This window comes from Leuciscus leuciscus (genome assembly GCF_965113295.1).
Source record: "Leuciscus leuciscus genome assembly, chromosome: 22".
Lineage (NCBI taxonomy): Eukaryota > Metazoa > Chordata > Actinopteri > Cypriniformes > Leuciscidae > Leuciscus > Leuciscus leuciscus.
Window position 1 is genome coordinate 19,451,089 of NC_138746.1, and position 27,038 is coordinate 19,478,126.

Consider the following 27,038-nt stretch of genomic DNA (forward strand, 5'->3'; position numbering starts at 1 on the left):
TGCCCCTACAATTATTACAGATCACACATGATTGAAAATTTTATACTGTGAGATCTAAGATAAATACATCAATCTTCAAATCAACATTAATACCCTAATATTTCCAAATGGTTATTCACCCTTAGGTTAATAAAAACTGTGCCCACAAAATGCTTCATAATTGGTTCATAATCGTCTTGAGTTTTACGACAGGTCCCATATGCATGTAAATGTTAGAAATATTGCATGGAACAAATTGACTCACAGATTTATCGGTCAGCCATTCGAGGTCATGTCAACGTGGTCTGTTTGCTTAGTGAGTGAGAGAGTCAGAGCTGCAGTAGCACATGGCCTAGAAAAGTATGTCATAGGAGTATTTTTATTCATTGCTTGTTTAATAATGCCTAACCCTAACGGTACATGCATATAAATACGAAAGAATATTAACATTAAATGTTACCATTATTTTATATACAGAAATATTTTCAATTCAGAAATCAAGTTGGAAGCCATACTGTAATATAGGCTAATGAATATTCAGGGAAAAAATAAGACGTTTTTGCATTTAAACTAAACAAACAGTCTGCAATTTAAACGTCTTGTGCATATTTCTCTAGTCTAGAGCACAGATGGAGCCCAGAACATTATATTACCTAAACCTAAATGACAGCATGGCAGTGTTCAGCTGTTACTGTATGTTTGATGTCTGTTCAGAGTAAACAAAACTGCTTCTCTATATCTTCATCAAGAGAAGTACGTAGACAAACTGATCTGCTTATTGAAGATAGGCCTATTTGCTGCTGTGCCTTAGGCATGCTAACTTCTACCAAGAGAGCACTCGTACCTAACCACCACTTCTGTCTTAATGGACTGAGAGTCCAGAACAGATGCCCTCCATTGACTTTAGAGAACATCATGGAATACTTCAATGCACTTTAAGCAATTGAGTTTCTAACTATCCGTGCTTTCTGGTTTACAGCATATTTTGTCTGTCAGAACGCTCTTATGTGTTGGTTTGTAGTGTCTCACTGGGTAGCCCCGCACATTATGAAATCCCATTGGTCTAAAAACACGCTCCTTATTGTTCAGGGAATATGTAGCCAAATAGACATTGAAAATATATACTCATAAATATCTTATTTTTTCGCTGTGATTGTGAAACGCAGCAGTTTCGCATTTATCTTACTATCAACTTCACTGTTGTTTCTTTTGTTCATTTCAAGATCTAATTTCGGTCCACTTAAAAAAGTAAAATATTAAACTGCAATCAACCACACTTTGCAAATACCAAGAAGTGCCATAGCCTATAACATCAACTTTACCTGAGGCTATTTTTAAGTGATTTATTGCATTTTTTCACTTGACGGTTCTCTCTCTCTCTCTCTCTCTCTCTATCAAACGTCATTGAGGTAGGCCCAGGGAACCCATTTTGGCCCTTGCTGTCTCCTATTTTGTGCAGGTGCCGTAATTTTGACACAGGACAAGACACTCTGACCCAGAATTCTGACATGTGATTGGGTAATAAGGACAATATTGAAATTCTGTAGAAAAGTAGGTCCTTAAAATGATTTTTAGATTGTGGTTAAAAGGAAACTGGGACAAGTAGCCTATATAAAGATTTAATGGCATCGTAAGTGCACAATGAAAGTCTATATGGCTGGAAAGTGAATTGTATTGGATGACCCAATTAACATCTTATATTTCTTTCAGCTGTATTGTAAGGAAGGAATGTACACTCAGTCTGCGCACTTCCTTTCAGGGTCCCGAACTCCCTGTGGGGGATTGCTTTGTTAATATGATCAAGAGACTGACATTATTTCATTTTTTATATAGGCTATCAAATAAACAAATAAATGGATATTCAATTTCTGTCATTTTATTTATGAAATTACTTTATTTTGTGTTGACTGCTAAATGACATGAAATACATTAAACTACCATATAATTTAGTTTAGAGACATGATACAAAATGATTTGAGCACCGAACATCTTTTTTTTTAGTTTTTTTTTTTTATCAGAATCAAGATTCTGTACTCCAGACAGACTTTTAACTATGCATATTATTTAAGATCCAAACTTAATATATATATAAAATGTCAGATTTAATTATAGGAGTAGATGTGGTCTGGGGAAAAAAGCAAAGGGTTGGTCTTTCATTTATTTGGTGTTTAAAGTTTCAAGGGTCAAAGCACAACATAGTGGATAGTAAAAAAAGACCATAAAAACTGCTAGTGCTACTAGGTTGTTTATCATTGAATTTCACATCTGATCTAATAGTCACTGGATAGCTTCCAGATATACAAATGATGAGGAACTCTACTTATGTACAACAATTCAAATGCAAAACCACAAAATTTCCACCTCAACTGCTGACATCAACCATATCTATTGTGTGTTTTGGAAGAGCTGACCCACATCCTGACTGAAATGAAAACATTTTCCCACTTGTTTGAAAGTCTAGCTTCCCTCTTCATTGATTTAACAAATTAAGCTTTTTGTTTTTTTGGCAGAGCATGGCACAGTGGTCTGCCCCTCCCCTATAATTATATAGCCTAATATTAATGAGCTAAATACTTTCATCATGAAACTACTTTTTTTTTTCTTTTACAAATATTTAAGTCATTGTTTATCTGGGAACATTAGCTGCACAACATCCAAAAATAGTGAGCCATGAAGTCTAAATTAAGTCATGAAGACCGATAGTTCAGAGGCTAATGACAGGGAAACAATCCCATAATGGAGAAGTAACCAGTTCCTCTTCTCATCGACAGAAAAATATGAATCAGTGGATAATGTAATGAGCCCTACAGCCCAAAAGTGGACAGCAACTCCAGATCTAAATGCAAGGAACGAGGAAGACACCGGGGGAAAAAAAACTTCAGTCAATGTGCTTTTGGCAAAAGGGAATGAGGAAGACAATGCTGTAATTGTGTCTGGTAATACCATTAATTGATCTCCAGCTGTAGTGGTATCTATAAAATATAATAAAGCCTCCTACAAAGCCATTGGAAAGGAGCTTTTGTTTTTTTAGCTGCTAGAGTGTGTCCTATCTTTTTTTTTTATCTCAGCTCTGATGTCTTATATTTAGCATTTCTCACAGGAAGCAACAGTAAAGTGACACGTCATTGAAATACATAAGCACTGACACCCTCTGGTGGAAAAAAAGGCTAAATTAAAACATTAATAACTGATGTTTAAAATACCAAATGTCATTCAATGAACAATGAGACTAAATGTGAGAATATGTAGGTTTGTAATCATATAACCATAAGGTAAATCTTCACGTTGAAATTTAGACCACTCAACATCAACATCTCATATATAAAAACTCACATTTACATCATCATAAAAAAGGAGGAATGAAAAGACATAAAAAGACACAAAATGGGAAAGCAGGGCATATTCATTTTCATTATTGCAAGTTTTCATAAAAATGATGATACTCCATATGAAAACACTTTTTTCATCGATACAATCATTTATAAAATTTGTCGTCTGAGTTTGCACATCATTATAATAGTGCTTTTACAAAACAATCTCCATAATAAGAACAGCACAGTTACATATTTTGGTGGCTTTACATAAAACCAAACTTTACACATATATTGGTCCACTGAATTTAAATGTAGCAAGTCTTAAACTGTTAGTAACAACATCAAGAGAAAACATTTAGTCAAGTAAAAAAATACATTTGAATAAAGAATGCTGATTTATATTTGATAGAGAAAGGTTGTGGATGCAAACTATTAAACTAAATTAACTAATTTAAACTTAAATCATAAGCATTTTTCACATGACTCATTAGGATCTGACTTCAGTCATCAAAAAAGGATGAGTTCAGGGAAAACATGCAGCTTGAGGAAAACATATATGGAAGCACCATCTTATTCATGGCTGCATAACCTTTACCATAAAAACCTACTAATAGTAACAAAACAAAGAAAGTTGTGAGATTCATCCACACAAACCAAAAGAGGACATCAGAGTCAGTCTGCAATTTCACAGTCCGTCCTTTACGTTTAACATAAAAATAACCAAATGCAATACAAAAAGTGCTGTTTTTGACCCTGACAGAGCGTAATTTGACAGAATTTGAATGTAAATTAATGTCAACATTCCCATGGAGCTTATATTTTTGTCTAGTAATCTATGACAAATTGGGTCGTGTCTTTAAATGAGTCTCAATTGAAGAGAAAAATGTTATGAAGATATCTGAAGAAATCCACACTTCTGAGATTTATTCCGCTCTGTCATCACATGGCAAGTTTTATGTAGTAGTTTTTGATTAGTATGCATCAGCTTTCCAGTGTGACAGCAAAAAGCAGATTTATCCCATTTAAAGGTACAAAATTGCAGTCAAAAACAAAAGAAAATCATGTTGTGTGCTTTTGTTTCTTCTGCATAATCTGAGCTAAAACATCTCAGCTAATGCTTGTCATGTTGGTGTTGTCATGTTCACTGCCCTCAGTTTGGTGGCAAGATTCAGGCAGTAAAAACGGGCATGGGAAAAACAAATAGATATAGTGTAAACATGGAAGAGACATTGCTGGTGGTGGCTCTTTTTTACGTTTTAGAGTGATTATTGAACCACATTAAGGACATTTGAAGTAGGTGCATCCAGGTTCCCCTCTATTGGGTTGGTAACAATGCTAGGAGCTCAAGATGGTCCAGTGACCTCATCGTGTGGGTCAGTTGCCTTTGAGCATCTCAATGCTGCCTTGCAGAAGGGACACACTGTTCTGTAGTGAGTGTAGAGAACAGAGAACATGACAGAGTAAAAGGAGAGAGAACAGATGGAAGAAAGTCAACATGTTGGGCCAAACCATGTTAAAAATCAAGGTCCTCACACCTATTGATTAACAGATCCTCATGAGTTTCCTAGTCGATCATATTACTATATTTACTATACATCTTACTCTATTTTAAGTTTTTTTTAAATGGTAAACATTCGTAGTTGTTGAAATATGTTATAGATGAATATATCTAGAAAGATGTACACTACCATTCAAAGGTTTACCGTCCAAAGGTTTACAGAAAAAAAACAAAAACGGTTTTCTATATTAGTATATTTTAAAACGTAATTTTTTACCATGTTGGCAAAGCTGAATTTTGCAGCATCATCTTCAGTGTCACATTAAGATTTCTTATTTTTTATAATATCAGTTATTGTTGAAAACAGCTGTGCTGCTTAATATTTTTTTAGGAAACTGTAACACTTTTTTTTTCAGGACTCTTTGATGAAAAGAAAGTTCAAAAGAATAGCATTTATTTGAAATATGAAATGTTTGGGGTCAGTAAGAATATTCCTTGCTGAATAAAAGTATTTATTTATTTTAAAACGGTAGTGTATAATTACAACTTTAAAATTCTCTGATTTACCAGGTGTTCCACGACTGTAAGAAAATTTGTGCCAACTGGACACATGACACTTCATCATCCTCACCTTGGCATGTTTTATTTCCAGCTCAGTCATCTCGATCAAGTTCTTACGAAAGGCTATAACACGCCTTGCCTTGAAGCTGGTGAGCTCTACAAACACATGAAATCAATGTAGTAGGTAATTACTCACTTAACGGAACTTCACCTGAAACAGAACCTCTTGTATTATAACTTTTTAGATACTTTCTAGTTTCTCAACAATATTCTTCCAACTGTCTCTGCAATAAACCAGCATAAAGGCAAAATTTCAATAGTTTCATAGAGATCGATCACATCGATCACAGACGATGTGCATGTCTGACACACAATTGAACCTACATTCAATTGGCTACCTGCCTGGATCTATAAACACCATATTAACTCTCAAACTCAGACCATCAGAGAAATAAGAGTAATAAATAAAAAGAGGTTTTGATTGTAAAACACACCTTTCCTGCCAGACTCGGAGAGCTTGTCAAACTTTTGCAGACACTGCTTCTGGTTCTCCTCAGCCTGCGCGATGTCCTTACCCTTCAGACGAGCCTTGTCAAGAGCTTTATTGGAATTCTCGTAATCGGCAAGTGCCCGTGCACGTCTATACAAAAGGTCCTTAAGGAAGCAATGGCATACGTTATTGATAAACTTATAATTCGTATAAATCAACTTATTTGAGTGTTAGTGAACAATGACCCAGGGTGGTCAGCCAAGTGTGGGTTCTCTTTACACAGTGGCAGCCAGGCGAGCTACAGTATTAGAATTATCAGATTAAAAAGAAATTCTGTTGCTGTTAGAACCAATGATGTGTACTTGAGGAACACAACGATGTGCATGTCTGACAGACTGGCAAAAAAAACCAAGGCAGGTCTGGTGGGCAAAATTTTTTGTTTCCACCCTACAATGAACACATTCTGGAAATAACTACAAAAAATACAATCTAATATACTTGGTTGAATTATACAATCCATAAAATATAGAACTGATGTAACACAAACAGAGGGAAAGTTTCACCTTAGCAGCCTGGATGTCCCTTGTGTAGTATCTTAACAATTCTGTCAGCTTGAGCTCTTGATCTGATGCCACCCTGTCCTCCACTTTCTGCAAAACACATACATGACATAGCATGTTACTTATGATCTTCCGAACATGGCAACAGTCGGTTTGTAAGTTGGTAAGATAAATCATACAGAGATACTCACTCGAAGCTTTTCAAACACGTCAGCACATTTTTCTAAGTGCCTGGAAGGAGAACAAAGATGAAGTAAAACTTAAAAATCTTACATCATCAAGCTTCAACACTTGTTTTTGTGGAATGTATTTGTTGTTGTAAATTCTGCTGCTTTAAATGTTTAAATGTAAATAATATAAAAATAACACGTTTAAATTTTTTGCGATGGTGCAAGTGAAAATATTGTCAGGGTAATTGAAAAAATCCCTCTAATAAATGCAACTACTAACTTTACAAGTTTCACTTGCATATCAATTAATTATGCTATGCTGCTTAATGTAGGAAACATTTGTTGCTGTTCTTTGATAATGCTGTTTTTATGGCAAGCAAGATGAAATACACTTCTCACTTTTTAAAGGCAGTGTTGTTGTCTGCAGCAGTGCTGTTTAGAGCCCCAGAAATGTGGTTATAATCATCAGCAACATCTAAATAAAGAAAGACAAAATCTTTTTGTAAATATGAATATCTCTTAGCATAAACAAATAGCCAAAACGTTTGCAGCCAGATGATTTGTTTGGATGAAATGGTCTCACTTTTGTGTGAACGGGTCATTTTCTCAGCCTTAGCAGCGGAATCTTTGATCTTAACAGAATAATCCAACAGAAAAGTCTTCTCCTGTTCAAAAAACTCATCAACCTCCTGCAAAAGAAAAGAATACAAAAATTGGCCTATCATGACATGAGAAAGAACACTGCTGCCTGTTGCGATTGACACACTGACCTTGACCCCTGAGATGAGGACCTCATCAGCGGTCTTTACCATATTCTTAAAGAACCCACCAAACATTTCCTTGGCATTTTTCCTCCTTACGGTGAGCTAAACAAATGAAAAGAGAATTCCAAAGTCAAGCACAATATGAACCAATCAGAAGGCAGAACCATAGTGTGCACTCTTTATCGCCACTGGCTGACTGGCTGAGATCCAAGAAGGTCATCTGTGTCTTTGTTATCATAACTGACACTTATCAGTGCAATACAAGACTTACAGAGTTTTAGGAGACTTACTTTCTCTCTCTCTCTCTCTCTCTCTCTCTCTCTCTCTCTCTCTCTCTCTCTCTCTCTCTCTCTCTCTCTCTCTCTCTCTCTCTCTCTCTCTCTCTCTCTCTCTCTCTCTCTCTCTCTCTCTCTCTCTCTCTCTCTCTCTCTCTCTCTCTCTCTCTCTCTCTCTCTCTCATATATATATGAATCAGCAAAAAAAGGCTGTCCAGTCAGAGACAGTTTTTGTGCTAAACTAAGCAGGAAGTGGCCCTCCTCCCCTCCCACTTTATCTTCTGCACTCATACTCCAACCTCTCTCCATGTCTGTGTAAATTGCCAGCATTGCAGCTTCTCAGGAAATTAACAATGCCAGCAGTCCCTCTCACTGTCTCTCTGTTTCCTGGTCTGGGAAGAACAGGACTGGCTTAGAAAAAGCGGAAGACTCACATCCTGGTCGTATTCCAAGAATATCTGGAAGTTTCTGTCCTTGCTGAAGACGGGGTGGGAGGAGAGTCGCTGAAGAAAAACTTCATGAACCTGCACGGTCTTCTTAAAAACAGCGAGATATTCTCTGAAACGATAATTATACGCATTCAAATGTCAGTAATGCCACAACCTATGTGCAAAAAAATATCTAAATTTATAATGTAGAATTTGACTCACGCCTCAAGTTCCTGCTTCATTTTGGCATATTCTTCCTTTGTCATGCTTGATTCCCCCTCTCCCAATTTATGCATCTTCTCCCGGGGACCCTCAAAGTCAGGTTTTGGTGGGGCGGGAGGAATCTAAGGAATATCAACAAGGGAGGAAGGAGGAAAGTACACTGTAAAAGCAAGCCAATTCAATATGAGACTACTTGGCTATTCTAACCATGTACAATGCAAACATATGGTCAATATAGAAACTCTTGGTTTGCATGTTGGCCAACAGTTGCCTTCTGTTGCTGATGATGAGCATTCATAAATATAGACGATATGGGTTTTAAACTTACAATGAGGCCAGCATAATCCTCAGTCTCCACAATTGTGTCATGGAGCCAGATGAAATCTTCGTGCTGTCGTGGCACAGAAAATTCTGGCTTCTGAAAGGAACTAAGTGTGGTCTGAGAGGAAGTGAGGAAGTGAAGAGCAAATTGACAGTATGAGTCAATGAGTTGATCTAAAACTGCAGAAACTACATCAATAGTATTTGACAAAACAATCACTGACAGACAGTCAAACTACTATAGATCATGGTAAGTTACACTAAATAATACATAACGCATGCAAGCTACTCAAGCACTGACTTATTTGAATAGCTGCAAATTTGATCTGTTGGCTCACCTTGGTGTGGACGGTAAATTTGACTTTGTCACGCTCACAGAGGGCATCAGGAATATCGATGAGGAGAGATGCATCATGGTTCAAGTCGACTGATACAGAACGCACCTATAAAAAACAAGATTTGTTAAAAACTCAATCTGACAAATCAAGAAGAGCGCTTTAAATAAAGACTGAGAACTGTAGTTATGTCTTGTCTCCTGAATGGAATTAAACATATATATTTTACTCCTCTGTCTATGCCATTGATTGTAATATATATAGATTGTATAATATATATAAGTATATATATATACATATATATATATATATGAAGAGTTCAGATGCAAAAGCCTCTAAGTGCCATCTGAAATTTTCTTCTAGAATGATCATTTTTATCAAGCTTGTATATTTAAGTTCAGTAATTTCACCTAAATGGCATTGAAAATTACCTATTAATTGTCATTTAAGTGAAATTACTGAACTTAAATATACAAGCTTGATAAATATGATCATTCTAGAAGAAAATTTCAGATGGCACTTAGAGGCTTTTGCATCTGAACTCTTCATATATATATATATATATATATATATATATATATATATATATATATATATATATATATATATGCTTATGAAACCATGTTGGTAAAGATTTTTTTTTATTCAGTCACCTATTCAACAAAACATACTGTCGTTTACTACATAAACAGTGTAACGTTAGTGGACGGTCATAGAGTTCGGAAAAAGCAGTTAGAGAGACTTCCTCAAATAATTTCTACAGAAAATTAAGAGACTGTAGAATAATAATATACATCATTCGACGATTCGTTTTTACCTATTGACAAAACAAACACAGCTAATGACGCATTGGCCAATATCACAACAATATAATTACACTGCCAGCTAAAATATTATTATCATTATTAACAAACAGACAGACAGACGGACGGACGGACGATAGATAGTTAGATAACGTTAGATAGATAGATAGATAGATAACGTAGATAGACTATGACACGAAGACGGCTTTAAAACTGTGTTGCCGTTGTTATTGGGGAACACAGCTAGTAAAGAGTCAAAGCTAGTGAGAGACAAACGTGCGATTAAGTTAACTTAAGTTACTCACTTAAAGTACAAAACAGAGCTGGGCGGTTATTAAGCAACCGAGCAAGACGAGTGCTTAAAAGAGTCTTCACTCTATAATAGAGAGATATGGCAACACTTACCTTCTCCTTATCACTGTCCTCTGATATAGACGTCATGTTCAGAAGATATTTCGCTTATTTTATCGTCTCAGGGTTGCACATTAAACTGTACTTTTAACTTTCCAACTGCTGCTCGTGCTCCTCACTTTCCACTCTCCGCCTGACGCCTGTCACTGTGGACATCCGGCTCGATTTTTTTCTGGCAACACGTCAAAATAAAAGTCTTTAAAACTTTCTGTTGTCCATGTTGTGACTTATTTGAAAGAAATTGTGTTTCTACAGCTGCTTCTCACAAGTCACATATCGTCGTGAAGAGAGAGAGAGAAAAACATATTACATACCCAATTTATTGAACAATAATAATATTTCATAACTTCATTAACAACATGTGATGTGACTTGTGAGAAGCTGCTGTAGAAGATGTAAAGTGCTTGTGTAGTAACCGTAGTACCGTGTTAAAAAGCTTCGAGTAATTTCATTACAATTGTTTATTGAATTTCTACTTCAGAACGTTGAGCCTTTATACATAGAACTTATACGTTTGCTGTCAATTAAATACAAAAACTACTTTCAAATCCTATTCCTAAAAGTTGCATTGTGGGAAATGCTGTTTTATGGGAACGTGTTCAACGTACGTTCGATGAAGTTCAAACTACAATTACCATACAACTACCATAATTCCCCAGCAGATCCAGTTCAAACTGCGCTCCATTTGAATCTGAAATGTAGTAGCAGCGTGATCGCTAACTTTTTTTTTGTTTATTTATTTTAGTCTATCTATCAATTTTCAAAAGCATGGGAAAATAGATGTAAATATCCCCATAGAAACCGGATAAGAACATTAACGTTACGTATGGCGATTACAATGCAAGTATTGAAGCTATTGATACAATGCAAGTGTGCGAGATCAATGGGCTTCCCCTCTGGTCAGTTCTCGCGTGTGGACAACTTTTCAACCAGCGGTCAATGGCGAGCACGCAAAAAGGTCAGTCAATACAGCACAGTGGACACAGAGCGCTACTCGTCTCTGGTGCGCGCGGTGTTGTCCTCAAAAACCAGCTCCCAGACTCCTGCGAGCATCGAGGATGAGGACTGTCAGCTGTACGGACCTGTAATAAGGTCCAGACCGCCTTCTCAACAGCCCAAATTACCTAAAAACCTGCATCCACTGTTAAATGAGGCCAAAGGTCAGTCGGAATATGTGCCGGGACCTTTGGCTCGTATAACATTACAGAGGGACCCTAATACGACATCACCTAGTGTGACCCGAATTCTACAGAAGACCATGCCACCTGACCAAGCCTTTTACCTGGAGAGGTGGAAGAGAAGGATGATTGCTGAACTCGGAGAGGAAGGATTTAAAGAATACACCTTGAGTAAGAATATTTATTTTCTTTAATTGAATATTAAAATAACTACTCCTCCTAATTAATATGTGTTGTGTTTTAGACATTTTCAGACAAGGACAGCTGTTCCATTCTGCCATTGAGGACCATTTCACCCAGGAAACCCCTTCTAAGGAGGACCCCGAGCGCCCATTGGAGGTGTCCGGATTTGTAGAGAGTGCGTCTCATGTGCTGAATGATATAACAGGAGTGAGAGCTATTGAGAGTGCTGTGCATCATTCTACTTTACAGTACGTGGGGATTGTAGATTGTATTGCCCAGTACAGGTGAGATGAATTCCTTTGAATCAAAAAGTCATATAAGAATTCATAATCAGATTTCTTCATACACTTTTTAATGTATTTGAATCCTGGATTTTTTTTAATAGAATCATGTAGGCCTATTCTTGATGCTTTCTTGCACATATTGACATTGTTATTCATTCCTTTTTTATATGTTGGTCATGTTGAATTGTTCCCTAAAACTAAAGTTCATCTGCTTTCACACAGAGGTTCATTGTGTGTCATTGAGTGGAAGACCTCTGAAAAGCCTAAGCCCTTGCTTCGCCATACTTATGACAATCCATTACAAGTAGCTGCATACATTGGAGCCTTGAACAGTGACAACAACTACAGCTACCAGGTAAACATTACTATGACCCCATTTACACCTGGTATTGAGATCTGAAACAAATACATGTTAGTTAGGCCAGCAGGGGGTCCTAACGCCTCAGTATAATGATGCAGACAGGCCTTAAACTGAGGTCCTGACTCTGTGGTCATAAAAAAATACCAGGATGTCCTTCGGAAAAGAGTAGGGGTTTAACCCTGGAATCCTGGCCAAATTTTCCCATTGGCCTCTGCCCATCATGCTGATTAGCTTCATCAGCCTAGCTCCTCTCCACCAATAAGCTGGTGTGTGGTGGGCGTTCTGGCACAGTATGGCTGCCAGACATTGGTGGTGGTTGAGGAGATTCCTTCCTTCCATAAGTAAAGCGATTTGAGTGCAAAGAAAAGCGCTATATAAATGTAACAAATTATTATTACATGCACAAGACATCACAGAACTACATTTTGCCTGATGTCAACATGCAGTAACACAGATGAATTAATGCAGGTACTTGAATGAGAATTCAGCTTGAACTATCAATTTTGTGCTAGGATTGAAAAAAAAAGCCTGCTCAGAAAAAAGCTAAATGATAAACAGATGACATAATGCGCCAACTGTCGGCAATTTACATCTTTTTTTTTCTCCTAATCCGTGCTTACATACTGTATTTTAATACAATACATAGTTGGATATATAAAAAAAACCCAATTTCTCATTTACATATTTTCTGTCAAAATATGATAAGATTATGATATAGTGACTGACTACATGTTAACCAGCAGTCCAAAAAGTCACTAGATTTGTCGCTATTAATAAAAAAAAAAAGGTAAAGGCGTCTAAAAGTCACTAAAGTAGAAAACAGTTATTTTGAATTGTAATTATTTCACAAAATGTAACTGTATTTTTGATCAAATAAATACATCTTTGATGAGCATAAGAGACTTCCTGAAGCATTTAAAAAAATCTTACCTACACTAAACCTTTGAACAGTAGTGTATGTACCATGTATACTATGTAGTCATAAAATATGACTACATAGTCGCTCCCCTCACAATCTATTTGAAAGTGGTCACATGTTAATACCCTGTGTAAACACTCTTGTCTGACCACTAATGAACATCTTATTGCCAGGTATATACAGGGCCTAAAGGCATTTACTCTCTTTAAATGGCTTGTTGATGTTTTCCATTGGAGTCTTCCATCATGTTCTGTTGTTTACACATAGGTACAAAACGGTTTAATTGTGGTGGCCTACAAAGATGGATCACCCGCACACGCTCACTTCTTGAACTCACAGCAGATTAAGCCATTCTGGGAGAAATGGCAGCTTCGACTAGAAGAGTATGCAGAAAAATAAAACGGCTTACAAATCAAGCTGATGCTACACAATGTGTAGTTTAACTGTAAATGTTTGTTTTACATGTGATGTAAAGAATAAATAGTTGTGTTGTACACATTTTATTGATGGAATGGATTCCTTATTTAAATAAATCAATTGTTTTGGTTGTTGATGTTTATTTTGATGTTGATTTTGGTTGTTGATTTTTAAAGTTGTACTACATTATATCAGAAAACAGCTTTTACACAATACATAACATTTCAGACAGAAGCTAAACAATTCTGATTGGTAGTTCTGATATGACCCAATTAAAAATCATTAAATACAAACCAGGATGCCTTGTAATCCGGTTCCTCTGTGAAACCCAGGCTTGTAAAGAGCCTGTAGGATAACTGGTTCTTCTCCTCTATAAAACAGTACACTGGATAGCCTTGAGAGTGGAGTCTCTTTGACATAATGGTGACCAGTGCTTTTGCATAGCCTTTTCCTCTGTGTTCTGGAACCGTGTACAACATTCCCAGAGCACAGGAGGGATAAGTTAATATCCATGATACTGGTCGATCATCCTCATCCAGGACACAACAAGATGGAAAGTTCAAAATCATATTCTTAATCATTACTTTGCTGTGTTCACAGCCAAACTTCCAGGTACTGTTGACTAGTGCAAGATGAGACCCGTTGAGAGAAGACAGCTTCAGTGATAAACTGCAAGAAAAAGAAAACAAATTTTAGGTCAACCTGATATTCGTCACTAAAGGGAGGCTCACACTACAGAACTATGAGGCTACGTGAATTACCACAGTGCTCACACTACACAACAATTTATCTTGTCGTCTTCTTGTCTTAGCAGCGCTCATACGAAACAACACAACACCGAAATGGTGCACAAACTACAAGATCTTCGGCCAAGCGGCAACCCTGACCAACAACGAAAAATCTTTTTCTCACATGAATACATGCGAGACATTAGAGAGCCACTCATGCTCGCTGCCCATACACGCAGTTTGGAGGTCCATGTCTATTCAGCAAAAACTGATGGTAAATAAAATATATCATTATGTTAAGTATAGAGCAAAAAACACTTATTTACATTTGTAAAATATATTTTTTGTTAGATTCTTAGTATAAAACAATTATGATCAAATTGTCGCCTTGTATTCATGTAGGCCTACGTTTAGGTGCATGATATCATTAGAGCAGTTTACCACGTTGTTTCATCACTCGCACTACAAGATCACTTGGCGATAATATCAAACAGGTTCGAAAATTTCGCAACGTGTGTGACTGCTGGAGACAGACTCAGATCAGGCCGCTGACATGCTCATATTTGACGAGCTTCAGCGAAAGCAACGAGCACCGATTTGGTGGCGATCCAGGGGTTTTGTCACAGAGCTTGGAAATCTGTCTGCGACAGCAAAATCCAGCCAAAAGTGTGAGTGTGAGCCTGCCTTTAGGGGTCACACTTGCGATCCTTGGTGGTCAATACAGACCAAAGAAAATAAGGGTAACGTTTGTTTTTAATAAATGATTGCAGTATATTTTCTTTAATATGTTGTATTTTCAGGGGATTTCATGGTACTAAACAATTAACATAACCTCTAAATTATACACTAAAATAATACAAATATGAGAAAAACTAGATTAAAATGTTTGAGACAAACTTTATGTTGGCCATCCAGAAAGTTTATAGTTGTTTAAAAAGTTTTAAGTAGTTTTAGTTTGTTAAAAAGGTTTATATAAATCCAATGCATGGAAGAAAATCACATGTAAGACCATTGTGCACTAGACGCCAATATAGCCTTAAACTTATAGTTACTTATAAAAATGTTTTCAGGCATTATCCCTTACTTTTATTAGGTTTTGCATTGGATATACATTTTAGACATTATCAAAGAAGACTACTTCATTGTGGCTTATTTGTAGACTGTACTCAAAAATTTTTGTATTTTCAAATTTCCCATTCATATCCAATGGCATTAATTTTTTACTGTTAAGATCATATGTCTGACCATTTTTAAAGACCATTTTGCCTTTTCTAATCATGTCTACAATTTTTTTGTGTTCATATAGCAAGTGGCACAAGTTTCGTACCATTTCAATGAAGTAAAAAAAAAATCTAAAATTCCAAACATAAACTTTTCATTCTAAAATTACTTAAGACCAACAGAGGGTTAAGAGTGAGATACAATGATGATGACAACAACCGAAGAGCCATTAAAAGGTTACATGTTTCACTTACAGTGCTTGTACTCAGTGACAAATTACTGGAACATAGCTTGAACTATGAACTGCCATAAAATTGTGTCTGAAGTGTGGTGTTAATGATTACAGCGGATATACTTCACCTATCAATTTGTGAACATTTTGATGGCTCTCGAAGAACCAACTTGAAGCACACTGCTTCTTTCTTCATGGGTACACCTCTGTTTATAGCCACAAATTCCAGCATCTTTTCATGATGAAGCTCAGCGGCTTGAGACAAAGATTTCAATGGAAAAAGAGTTTGAGACCTTTTCCATGATTTATACTAATGTAAAAATAAACATGCAAAAAGAAATACAAGTACCTAAGCAAATATACATTTTCCAGTCAATGACATCGGTCTGTGCCAGCAGGTCTCTGAGGTAGACATCATTTTTTGAAAAAACAGTCAAGTCTTTGAAAAGGTCTCCTGTCTGTAGTAAAAAAGGAAACGGGTTGTTAAAAGTATTGTCTAAGTATTGTGAAATATCCAACCAATCACTTAAATTCTGCAATATTCCTAATACCTCACGGATTTCTGGTTTAATGAGTACAACTCTGTAGTCTGGCCACAGGTCAACAAACACACTAATAGGATCAGCTCTCTGTCCAGTTCTGTTGAGTTGAACAATACATCCATATACCTACATGTATCCAGGACAAAATAAAAAAATAACATATTACAAAGTTTACTGCTAAAGTTTACTGTAGACCTAAAGTAAAGCATTCTATGAATTTTAGTAATTTTTTGTCATAAGTTTGGTAGCAAATTTATTATGACATGATAATTTGAAGGTGAGCTACTTTATTAGCTCAATAAATGCTTTCAAACCTGCAGCGACTGAGGAAAGTAGTTTTTAAGGTCTACTTCCAGGATCTTCAGATCCTCTGTAGTCAGCTGACGCATTGTGAGGGGACTCTTCTTTCGGTGTCAGACAGCGTGTCTACTGTATTCTTCTTCTTCTTCTTCTTCTTTTTATTGCCGACTTGCAACCATATGGAGCATTATCGCCACCTACTGTATCTTAATTACTTTTACTTAAATCCTTATGTTCAGTCCAGTTTGTTGTAAAAAAGATGAGATGTGTTTAAGTACCATCTTTCCAGAGTTATTTGAGAAAATAGTTGTAATGTCCATTTGTTTAATTCCTTCATGTTCCAGTCCATTCCTTAAAGCCAATCTTTGAGTTGAGTATTAAGTGCATTCAAACAGCACATGTTCCACAGTTTCCAATTGACTGCATTTCTCACAATTTCCAGATATATGTTTCCCTAAGATGTAGAGATGCATTTAACTTTGTGTGACCTAGTCTAATTCTGCTAAATTGACACTGTTCTCTCCTGCTCTTCCCCATTGACTTTTCATCCCCCACTTTCTGCTGTATCTTATATAAATGTCTTCCTTTATTTCCCTTATCCCATAAACTCTGCCACTGTAACTTAACTTTGCTCCGTACATATGATTTGATCTCTACTTTACTAACTGGTACTGCCACCTCTACCTGATTTACTTTCAACCCATTTTTAGCTAAATTATCTGCCATCTCATTCCCTTGTATGCCAATGTGTGCTGGCACCCATAAAAACCTGAACATCAATCCCCAGACTACTTACTCTATATAAAGATAACAAAATTTCATACATAATATCCTCCATACATTTTGATGTTGCACTTTTGAGACTAATCAGAGCAGCACTTGAATCTGAACAAATTAGCATTGTCATGGGTTTGACTTCCTCTATCCACTGTAATGCAAACAAAATTGCCACCATTTCTGCTGCATATACCGATAAATGATCAGTTAATCTTTTAAACACCTTAATTTTTAATTCTGGAATGTAATAAGCACAGCTTGATTTTCCATTCTCTGGATTTTTAGACCCATCTGTGAATAATTCTACGTAATACGCATATCTCTCATGCAGCTTAGTGTTCACATAAGCTTGCATATCAAAAATGTTTTTACTTAAACTAACCTGTTTCAGTAAAGAAAGATCAACTCTAGGCTGGGGTAATAACCATGGTGGAACAGCTGGTATTAAATAAGTTAGACTAGCGATCCAATCATTGATTCCTAACTCCTTTGTTATATCCAAAATTACTCCTTTTTAATTTAGCTGCTTTTCCAACTTAAAAAAAAAATAATTTTTATGATGTGTGTCCTTTTGACTTTGTAAATTAGCCCAATAATTAGCCCTCAACTGCTTCCTTCTTAGAGTCAGTGGCATTTCTCCAACTTCCACCTGAAGCGCTGATATTGGTGTTGACTTTACTGCTCCACAACATAATCTCAATGCTTGAGCCGGAATTTTATCCAACCTTTTTAAAGATGTACTAGCAGCTGATCCAAAAACAATACATCCATATTCTAGAACTGATCTAACTAATGCAATATAAATAATTCTTAAAGCCACTCGATCAGCTCCCCAAACACTGCCTGTTAAACATCTCATAATATTCAGTACTTTCTTACATTTATCCTCCACCTTATTAAAATGATTTTTCCATGTAATCGATATATCAAACCACAACCCCAAGAATTTAAAAGTTTTCACTCTTTCTAACCTTTGATTGTACAGTTTCAAAAAAACATCTTCTTTGATTTTCTTTCTTGTAAAAAAGATGGATTGTGATTTCTCAACAGATAATTTAAAACCCCAATTCAAAGACCATTCTTCAACCACATTAACAGCTTCCTGAACTTTCTTTACAACAAAGTCCATATTCCTCCCTCGTTTCCAAATTGCCCCATCATCAGCAAAAAGAGATTTCCCAATGTCAGGATTAACATTATTATAAACATAATTTATCATGATTAAAAACAGTACTGGACTTATGATGCTCCCCTGAGGGGTGCCATTTTCAACCTAAAATGTATCTGATATAGAATTCCCCAAACGAACCTGAATGTACAAATAAGAAATCTTTAATCCAATTATATAATTTACCACCAATACCCATTTTATCTTGATTTATTAACAAACCTTCCTTCCACATCATACGCTTTTTCTATATCGAAGAAAACAGCTACTACCGCTTCTTTATTTGCTTGAGCTTTTCTAATATCATTTTCCAAGCATATTAAAGGGTCCAGAGTACTACGCCCCCTTCTAAATCCACTTTGAAATGGTGAAAACAGCTCATTTCTTTCTAAGTAATATGTTATTCTTTCCGTAATCATTTTCACCATGGTTTTACATAGCCTACATGTGAAGTTAAAGCTATCGGTCTATAGCTATCTGGATTTGTTACATTTTTTTCCAGGTTTCGTAATCGAAATAATAATTGCTTCTTTCCACCCTACTGGAACCTTACCCTCCTCCCAAACCTTGTTAAATAACTCCAGTACTTTACCCAATGCAGAATCATTTAAATGTTCTATCATAATAATAGCTTATTTGATCTTTTCCAGGAGCCGATCTTTTACACTTACTCAGAGCCTTCCTCAGCTCAGGCATTGTAAAGGCCTCATCTAGAGAACTCTGATTAGCGTTCCTTTTTCTAAGTACCTCCGGATACCTATCTAATGTTTGCTGTCTTCTGACTTTACCTTCTTCTGTCAAATTATCTGAACTATGAATCTTAACAAAGTTCTTTACCAACATTACTGCCTTTTCCATATTCTCACAGGCTATTTCTTCCCCTTTCTTCAACACCAGAAATTCCTTATCTTGCCTGATTCCCCTCATTCTTTTAATCATTCCCCAAACTTTATCTAATGGTGTTGTTCTTCCAATAGTTGAACAGAATTCTCTCCAATGTATCTTTTTTGCCCTTTTAATTACTTTTCTTACTACTGCCTGAGCCCTTTTATAATCTAATAAATTCGACATTGAATGTTTTCTTTTCAGTTCTACCAGAAAGACTCGGGAGAATTACAGTTTTTGCCCGTTGCTTGAACACTATAGAAACATGCTTAAACCAAAGTAACATAACTTGAAGTTGTTGTGACTATACCTTAAACAAAGTGTAACCATACAGGAGGACAGAGAGAGAGAGGAGGACAGAGAGAGAGAGGAGGACGTGGTCAAAGAGGCCACGCAAGGACCATTATTTCGGATGACATAAGGGCAACTTTGGTGGACCATGTCATAAACCATGGCCTGACTATGAGGGAGGCTGGGCAGAGAGTCCATCCTAATCTAAGCCGCTTCACAGTTTCATCCATAATAAGGACATTCCGACTGGAAAACAGGTATGTCTTCAACTCTCTACTCTACTCAGACTGTATCTAGAGTATTTACAGTACTGTACCATATCGCATTACTGTATCGCATGTATTGTATTCCAGGGTGGTTACTGTAATGCTCCTTTTTCAACAAAACTGTACTGTAAAAAAGAAGCAGACGAGAACAATTTGTGGTTGCATTTTTCTACAGAATGGCTAGAAGACCTACTGGGGGTGGACGCCAACGCCTGTTCACCCAACAGCAGGAACTTGCCATAGTGAACCTAGTCAGAGAAAACAATGCAATCCGTCTTCACCAGCTACAGCAACAAATACTTGCAGATAGGCAAGTATTCAACAACATAAATCGAGTAAGCATCACAACTATCAGACGGATCTTGGTAAAGCACAACATGACCATGAAGCAACTGTACAGGGTCCCATTTGAGAGGAACAGTGTCAGGGTCAAAGAACTTCGACATGAATATGTACAGGTAAGTGTTTCAGTCCTTTACATTTACAATAAAGAATGGGTGCAGTCCAGTAACAGATGAATATGTACCACTGGATTAGTACCACATAGATACATTCAGAAAGCTACACAGGTACCTGTGTGGTGGGATGGGTCGGTTCTGTATGTGTAGTGTAAGTGTGTGCTTTGAGTAAAGCCATCCACAATATGTATTTTTTGTTACAGAGAATCTTGGACATGGATGGAGCTGCACAGCCGCATGAATGTATTTACATTGACGAGGCTGGATTCAACCTTAGCAAAAACAGATGACGGGGACGTAATATAATTGGCCATAGGGCAATTTTGCACGTCCCGGGGCAGCGCAGGGGAAATATCACACTGTGTGCTGCCATAAGTCTTCGAGGGCTACTGCACCATCACGCCAAACTGGGTCCCTATAATGCACAACACATAATCACATTTCTAGATACACTTCATGATGCAGCTGTACAGGATGGACCAGAGCAGCCCAGGTTTGTTGTTGTCTGGGATAATGTTAGTTTCCATCGGGCTGCTCTGGTCCAGAACTGGTTCACCAATCATGATCAATTTGAAGTTCTGTACTTGCCCCCTTACTCGCCATTTCTAAATCCTATAGAGGAATTTTTTTCCGCTTGGAGATGGCGCGTATATGACCGCCAACCACATGCCCGTATGCCTCTTCTGCAGGCAATGGAACAGGCCTGCGGAGACATTGAGGTGAGGTCAATCCAGGGATGGATTCGGCACACAAGGGGATATTTTCCCCGATGCTTAGCGAGAGAAGACATTGCTTGTGATGTTGATGAGATCCTGTGGCCAGACCCCAACAGACGGCAGGATCCATAAGCCCACTTGCGCACAATTGTGTTTTTCTGTGTTTACAGTAGTGTATTGTTTGTTTTTATTTTTGATTTAACTGAATTTACTGTACTGTAAAATATACTAATGTAATGATTTTGAAAACAGTATTTCATTTTTTGGTTGTTGTGAAAACATGCCCTCTGTGGAACTGAATAAAAACATTCAAAACAAAAGACTGCAGTTTTTTATATAAAGTAGACTAGTGTGTTGCTGCTGATCTGAAAGTGTATTCATATGATGCAAGTGGATATCATTTTGTCATCAGAGTGACATTTTGACAAAGGATTGTTAGGTTTTGATAGCGGAGTTTCAATTTGACAGAGATGTGAATGGTTTATTTCCTAGTGTTTTGTCTTATTTGCTTGTGTGTAGAGTTTTGACACAATGAGCCAAATTTAGCAAAACGTGTGTAAGCAATAGGCAAAAACTGTAATACTGTGACAATGAACATTTATTTAAGAGCTCAGCAAACAATCAAATTCTTTGGCGTAGGCCCCGTCCGTAACTCGCATTCCGAGGGTACGGAATCTGCATATCCTGCCTGAAGACGAAGGCAGGGGCGCAGCCCACCCCCTGCGAAGTAAGGAAGGGGGCCATCTGGTGGTGGTGGGGTGGAAGGAGGAAGAGGACATCCTGGCGTCTGGAGGTGTTGGGGAGGATGGAGGGGAGGACCCGACATGGTGGTGTTGGGGGGGGGGGGGGGGGGGGGGGTGTGGAGGAAAGGTCCCGTCTTAGTGGTGGTTGGGGAGGATGGAGGTGGTTGAAGCGACAGCATCTGCGAACTCAGACATGAGTAAGTACCACCCTTTTATACTGGGCTATTAAGATATGATTGGATAGATGAGAAGGTAATAAGTGACGAGAACGATTGAGTCTTCCTGGCAGAACTTGCGCTAGGCTTAATTTCTCTAAACATTTTATTTCTATTTCTGACGGCTTCAGAACATTCTTTGTTCCACCATGGTACCATTTTAGCTTTCTTTTTACTAGTACTCTTTCCAATTGCTTGCGATGCTCCATTCAATATAGCTTTGACAATACTTTCATTTATTTCATCCACGTCCCCTGACATGTCAGTCAGTCCTATAAAACTCATCACAAGCTTTTGCAAATTTACTCCAGTCTGCTTTACCCAATTTCCATCTTGTAATCCCATCAAGTTCAATCATAATATTTTCCTCAAAATTAATTAAAATTGGATAATGGTCACTTTCAATACTATTATCACTTTGCACATCCCATTTACTACCTCTAGCTAATTCACTGGACACCAATGTTAGATCTAACGCAGGCTCTACTCCATTACTTAAATTGACCCTTGTACCTTGTCCATTGTTTAAACAATCCAAACCTTTATCCTCAGTTAATTCCTCCAAAATCAATCCATTATGATCAGTATTTTTCCCCACCCCATAGAGTATAATGTGCGTTAAAATCCCCACACCATATTATTTTGTGTCCTTGATCAAACTCTTGTAAATCTTCATTCTTTTACATGGATTATACAAATGAACAATTACTATACTTCTTTTATTCACCCAAATCTCAGTAACCACTACTTCTAATTCAGTTCATTATTCTACCATAAGATATACCTTCTTTAATAAAAGTGGCTGTATGTCTACTGTATTGGTTCCAGGGTTGACAAGTCCGCTGTTTTCCCGCGGAAATGGGCTACTTCTGAACTGTTGCCGCGGGGTGTTTTTTCTTCGCCGCGGATTCAAGTTTTGACATATTGCATAAATTGTGTTTGACTGAAATGCTTGTATTGAAATATTTTATATTTCACCATTGATAAAACTGTGCTAGATTTGAAGTTTTGTGATCACTGGTATAGAGCCTTTGAGCTGTGTTTATTATCACAATAGTGCTTTCATTTTATATAGGCCTACCACTGAACATAAAATGTGTATTTTAGGTATGGGAATGAATGGCACAGACAGGCCTATTTTGATTTGTGGTACGTGTTCATTTTAACGCAGAGCTGGCAACCCTCCCCAGGTAGACCAGGAAGGGGTTGCTTTTTATGGGTTTGTAAAAGTTAAAGTTGAGAGTTCACAAGTGCTCATGCAATGCATTAAATCTACAGTGCCCAACATGGAATCGTTTCCGGATCGGGACCTTTTAATTTATACCTGTTATTACAATGGTTTTCCCCCAAAATGGTAGCTGTGGGGTAAGGTGTGCCAGTAGGTCGATTTTAGATTTGTCTCCAGATGCAGGAAATATTATCCCTAGAATTGAGAATACCTAGAATTGAGAATACCTAGAATTGAGAATGCCACTTTATAAATAAAATTAAAAAGGATTTCCCCCACAAAAATATTAAGAATAAGATGCTACTCCAGCGGCAAGTTTGGCAACGGAAAATTTGAGGCTGATTTATAAATATATTTGAGAAACTAGTATTTTCCAGCAAAATACAACTCTGGATGGGATATTGTTCTATTACATTTGTGTAAATGTATTTAGGTTAATTTGTTTTTTATTTAAAATGGAAATTGCTCAGGTATTCTCCAATAACTAAACTTACAGTTTTTTTCCAATTGCTAACACACAATTTTGCAAACTAGGCTGGTTTTATCAAAATACTTAAGACAATTCACAAAACCACACACCCAAACTGCAAAATACCTCATATATCAAAATGAAGCACTGCAACCAAAACTACATGTAGCAGCATTATCAACATCAAACTTTTGCACGAAATGGCACACACTTCATTCATATTACCATATTTTTGTCAAACCAACTACACAGTGTTTGGCAAAATGAAAAGCACTCATCTTTAGTATGCTTTGCCGTAATACTAAAATAGTTCAAATTGTGGAAAATTCTTCAGATTGTTCACATGCACAGAAATATTAGCAGATACACACACATGCTGTTGAAACATTGGGGTTTTTGGTTTTTTTTTTTTACCAAACAAGTCAGTGCAACATATGCACAGCAGATATCTTTACATTGGACTAAACAAAAACCTGCTCACAAAAAAACTGTAAACTAAAAAAGATTGAAGTGTTAACAATTAACCATTGAGGTGTTTGGCCAGGTGGCACATGTATTGGCCAAGTAACTCATGTAGTGTCATTTTGAATGGCAGTGCTTTGAAATGGCAAACATGTGACTTTACTTGCCATTTTTAATTGCAAAATGTGTGTAAAGCAGAAAATGTGTTTAGACCTTTGGAGACTTGAGAAGAAGTTTTGCTCTCTGTGTGTCAGTTTAAACAATTGTGCTGTGCATGTCTTTTTAGTGTGTTAGCAATTGGAAAAAAACTGTAATGGTTGATATGACACAGATTTCCCCTAACATGAGGCAAGTCATTACCCTATGCGTGCGTAATCGTCAATTCTGATGTTCAAATATAAGTTTGGTGGTTTAACTTCATTCATAAAACATATTTAGTGAAAGTTCTAGAACACAATGTCATCATCAAAATGTATAGAAAATGTTACAACTGTGTATAAAATAGATATTTTTGTACGTGACTGCACCTTTATGTAATCAGAGTTGCAAGGGGAGGAAAAGTTAAAGTTTTTGATTAAAGATTACAAGTGCATATGAATTAAAAAATAATAATGACGTGCACGAATAAATCATTTATAATAAACAATGCCATTTTTATAATAAACACTTTCATTCAAAAATGAGAATTGTCAATTTTGATTTCATGCTGACATTCAAGGAGTTTTTTTTTCATTTCATTTCATTTCATTTCATAGGAGTAATAGTGAGTATTCATTCTAACAAATGAATTCGTACCAGGCAGCCCTATAAGAGCAGTCCTCTGTAAAACCAAGGCTTGTAAAAAGTTTGTAGGAAAGCTGATTGCATTCTTCAATGAAACAGTAAACAGGATAGCCCTGAGAATGGAGCTTCTTTGCCATTGTAGTGACCAGGGTTTTGGCATATCCCTTTCCACGGTGCTCGGGTAGAGTGTATAAAATTCCAAGTGCACAGTAATCATACAACAGTACCCAGGACACAGGCTGGTTGTTCTCATCTGTAATGCAGCATGTGGGGAAATGGCTGATGAGATTCAGGATGTTCCTGTAACCTTTGTCATCCCCACCAAATTTCCAAGTCTTGTTAACTACATCGGCATGTGACTCATTCAGGACAGACACTCTGGTCTCAAGGTCACTGAGGAAGGACACGAAGATTTTTAAGGGAAAATTTGAAGCATTATCAATCTTTTATTTAAATGCAAATAATGCAACAAAAATCGATATTTACGAGTTCATGACATAACCTTTTAAAACAGAATAAATAGAGGGACCATCTTACCTGGTAATGAGCTCAGGCAAATGACTGGGATCAGATAATATCATAAGGTGCACTAAGGAGAAACCTTTCATATTGACACCCCGAGAAGCAGCAATTTCCTTCAGCACTGGCGAATGACGTGTATCACATCCTAGCATTAATGTAATTAAAATAACCAGAAGTCACATTAATAATATTATATATAATATAAAATTGAAGGAAAAGACATACCTCCTATTAAGAAGTATGTGCTCCAGTCAATTGCATTTTCCACAGTCAGCATTCTTCTCAGGACTTCTTCATCTGTACTGTAAAGAGTCACCTTCTCTATAAAGTCCTCTGCTCGATTATTCTAATGATTTAAGACGAATATTAGTGATGTTGACTATAAAGTGGTTTAGTTTGACAAAGTTTTGGATAGTAGGCTATTATAAACAACGCAATCTCACATTTGGATCTAGTCGAACAATGATAGTGGTAAAAGCTGGCCACTTATCCACCAATACTTCCAAAGTGTGTGGTTTCCGTCTGTTTATAGCAAAAACAAACCCATAAACCTAAAAAAAAAAAAAAAAGATTAAATGCGACAGTAAAAGCATTCGCAGATTACCGTGACATAAGAGGCACTTCTAAAATAGGCTTTCTTACCTTTATGGATTTAGGCAGATGCGCATATAAAGTAGTCTCTGCTATTTTTAACTCATCTGAATTTAAAAATTTCATGTTTCATAGTAAAATCAGTCAATTCTTTAAAGTGAAACTGATTTTGCCAGAGGTGGCAAATATGTCTTATCCAGACCAGAACAACAGGCTTGTTTGAGATGCGTCGTGCCTCGCCTGAAATGTATGCGAGAGTAGGCGGCTGCAGCGAGGGGAGGAGTGAAAAAAGTGCAGGCAAGACGGACAGATCTCTCTTCTCGCAGTGGATCTGACACCTGTGAGAATAAGGCGGATATCGCGGGATTCACGATATTCACGCTCGTGCACGGTGTTGCTAATAAACTGAATGTAATTTAATTTGTAATTTAATTTCTGTTGCTTTTATATGAAAATAAATATAATGAACAAGACACCAAAGTACTTAATTTAATTTAATTGGATACCAAAGACGTGTTTATCAATCATTTTTACTTTCATTACAGACATGTTATATAATATATATATATGACAACAATCAAATAACCCATAGAGATCACACTGTCAGAGAGTTTGGGAATACTCACACATAATTTATTCACATAATAATTATTTTTACACAGATAATTACACAGAGTTTTAAATTCAAACATTTTAAAAGAGAACAATACATCACGGTTGTTTAAACCAATGAGCATTAAGCTGTGTCGTCAGCAAGTCGTTTCCCATCATGCTTTTGATCAGCGCAGTCGGTGGACAGCAACTGCGCTCGCCTGCAGAATTCGACACATCCGCCTTGCGATCGCGAGAGTTCCCTTACGAGAACAGTTCTCTCGTACTGCGTTGCAAACGCTATGGGAAAACTCCTTTCTCGAGAATATTGAAGCCTTTATTTTAAAATGCATTGCAGCTGCACAGCAGAGAGCATG

General features: G+C 36.9%; 4 protein-coding genes across 4 annotated transcripts; 1 reads left to right on the top strand and 3 right to left on the bottom strand.

The window, feature by feature from the left end:
• Positions 1–3,364: 3,364 nt before the first annotated feature.
• On the bottom strand, positions 3,365–10,284 carry snx5 (sorting nexin 5). The gene is made up of 13 exons (XM_082154296.1): positions 10,126–10,284; positions 8,921–9,025; positions 8,590–8,700; positions 8,262–8,383; positions 8,046–8,169; positions 7,343–7,438; positions 7,156–7,261; positions 6,972–7,047; positions 6,594–6,633; positions 6,406–6,492; positions 5,847–6,006; positions 5,423–5,508; positions 3,365–4,718 (listed from the first exon to the last, which is right to left on the bottom strand). Exons 1-13 carry the CDS (start codon positions 10,159–10,161, stop codon positions 4,668–4,670), a joined length of 1,200 nt encoding a protein of 399 aa, XP_082010422.1. The 5' UTR covers positions 10,162–10,284; the 3' UTR covers positions 3,365–4,667.
• A 529-nt stretch (positions 10,285–10,813) lies between these two features.
• mgme1 (mitochondrial genome maintenance exonuclease 1) lies at positions 10,814–13,557 on the top strand. The gene is made up of 4 exons (XM_082154301.1): positions 10,814–11,480; positions 11,554–11,776; positions 11,999–12,131; positions 13,324–13,557. The coding sequence occupies exons 1-4, from the start codon at positions 10,958–10,960 to the stop codon at positions 13,453–13,455; spliced, it is 1,011 nt and encodes a 336-aa protein (XP_082010427.1). The 5' UTR covers positions 10,814–10,957; the 3' UTR covers positions 13,456–13,557.
• A 36-nt stretch (positions 13,558–13,593) lies between these two features.
• Positions 13,594–16,623, bottom strand: LOC309486835 (glycine N-acyltransferase-like). Its single transcript, XM_082154312.1, has 5 exons — positions 16,511–16,623; positions 16,206–16,322; positions 16,004–16,112; positions 15,783–15,909; positions 13,594–14,142 (listed from the first exon to the last, which is right to left on the bottom strand). Exons 1-5 carry the CDS (start codon positions 16,583–16,585, stop codon positions 13,746–13,748), a joined length of 825 nt encoding a protein of 274 aa, XP_082010438.1. The 5' UTR covers positions 16,586–16,623; the 3' UTR covers positions 13,594–13,745.
• Positions 16,624–23,671: 7,048 nt separating this feature from the next.
• Positions 23,672–26,298, bottom strand: LOC309486833 (glycine N-acyltransferase-like protein 3). The gene is made up of 5 exons (XM_082154310.1): positions 26,122–26,298; positions 25,923–26,030; positions 25,705–25,825; positions 25,495–25,624; positions 23,672–25,350 (listed from the first exon to the last, which is right to left on the bottom strand). Exons 1-5 carry the CDS (start codon positions 26,194–26,196, stop codon positions 24,951–24,953), a joined length of 834 nt encoding a protein of 277 aa, XP_082010436.1. The 5' UTR covers positions 26,197–26,298; the 3' UTR covers positions 23,672–24,950.
• Between the last annotated feature and the right edge of the window lie 740 nt (positions 26,299–27,038).

Bases quoted from the DNA above. Each gene is read 5' to 3' on its own strand.
- LOC309486833 (XM_082154310.1), bottom strand. From the start codon at position 26,196: ATGAAATTTTTAAATTCAGATGAGTTAAAAATAGCAGAGACTACTTTA. The intron at 26,031-26,121 runs GTAAGAAAGCCT...TTTTTTTTTTAG, and splicing joins ATCTGCCTAAATCCATAAAG to GTTTATGGGTTTGTTTTTGC. The intron at 25,826-25,922 runs GTGAGATTGCGT...TTAAATCATTAG, and splicing joins TTGTTCGACTAGATCCAAAT to AATAATCGAGCAGAGGACTT.
- LOC309486835 (XM_082154312.1), bottom strand. From the start codon at position 16,585: ATGCGTCAGCTGACTACAGAGGATCTGAAGATCCTGGAAGTAGACCTT. The intron at 16,113-16,205 runs GTATTAGGAATA...TTTTTACTACAG, and splicing joins TTAAACCAGAAATCCGTGAG to ACAGGAGACCTTTTCAAAGA. The intron at 15,910-16,003 runs GTACTTGTATTT...CTTTGTCTCAAG, and splicing joins GAAAATGTATATTTGCTTAG to CCGCTGAGCTTCATCATGAA.
- snx5 (XM_082154296.1), bottom strand. From the start codon at position 10,161: ATGACGTCTATATCAGAGGACAGTGATAAGGAGAAG. The intron at 8,170-8,261 runs GTGAGTCAAATT...TTATCGTTTCAG, and splicing joins ATGAAGCAGGAACTTGAGGC to AGAATATCTCGCTGTTTTTA. The intron at 6,634-6,971 runs GTGAGAAGTGTA...TTCTCCTTCCAG, and splicing joins AACAACACTGCCTTTAAAAA to GCACTTAGAAAAATGTGCTG.
- mgme1 (XM_082154301.1), top strand. From the start codon at position 10,958: ATGGCGATTACAATGCAAGTATTGAAGCTATTGATACAATGCAAGTGT. The intron at 11,481-11,553 runs GTAAGAATATTT...GTTGTGTTTTAG, and splicing joins ATTTAAAGAATACACCTTGA to ACATTTTCAGACAAGGACAG. The intron at 12,132-13,323 runs GTAAACATTACT...GTTTACACATAG, and splicing joins ACAACAACTACAGCTACCAG to GTACAAAACGGTTTAATTGT.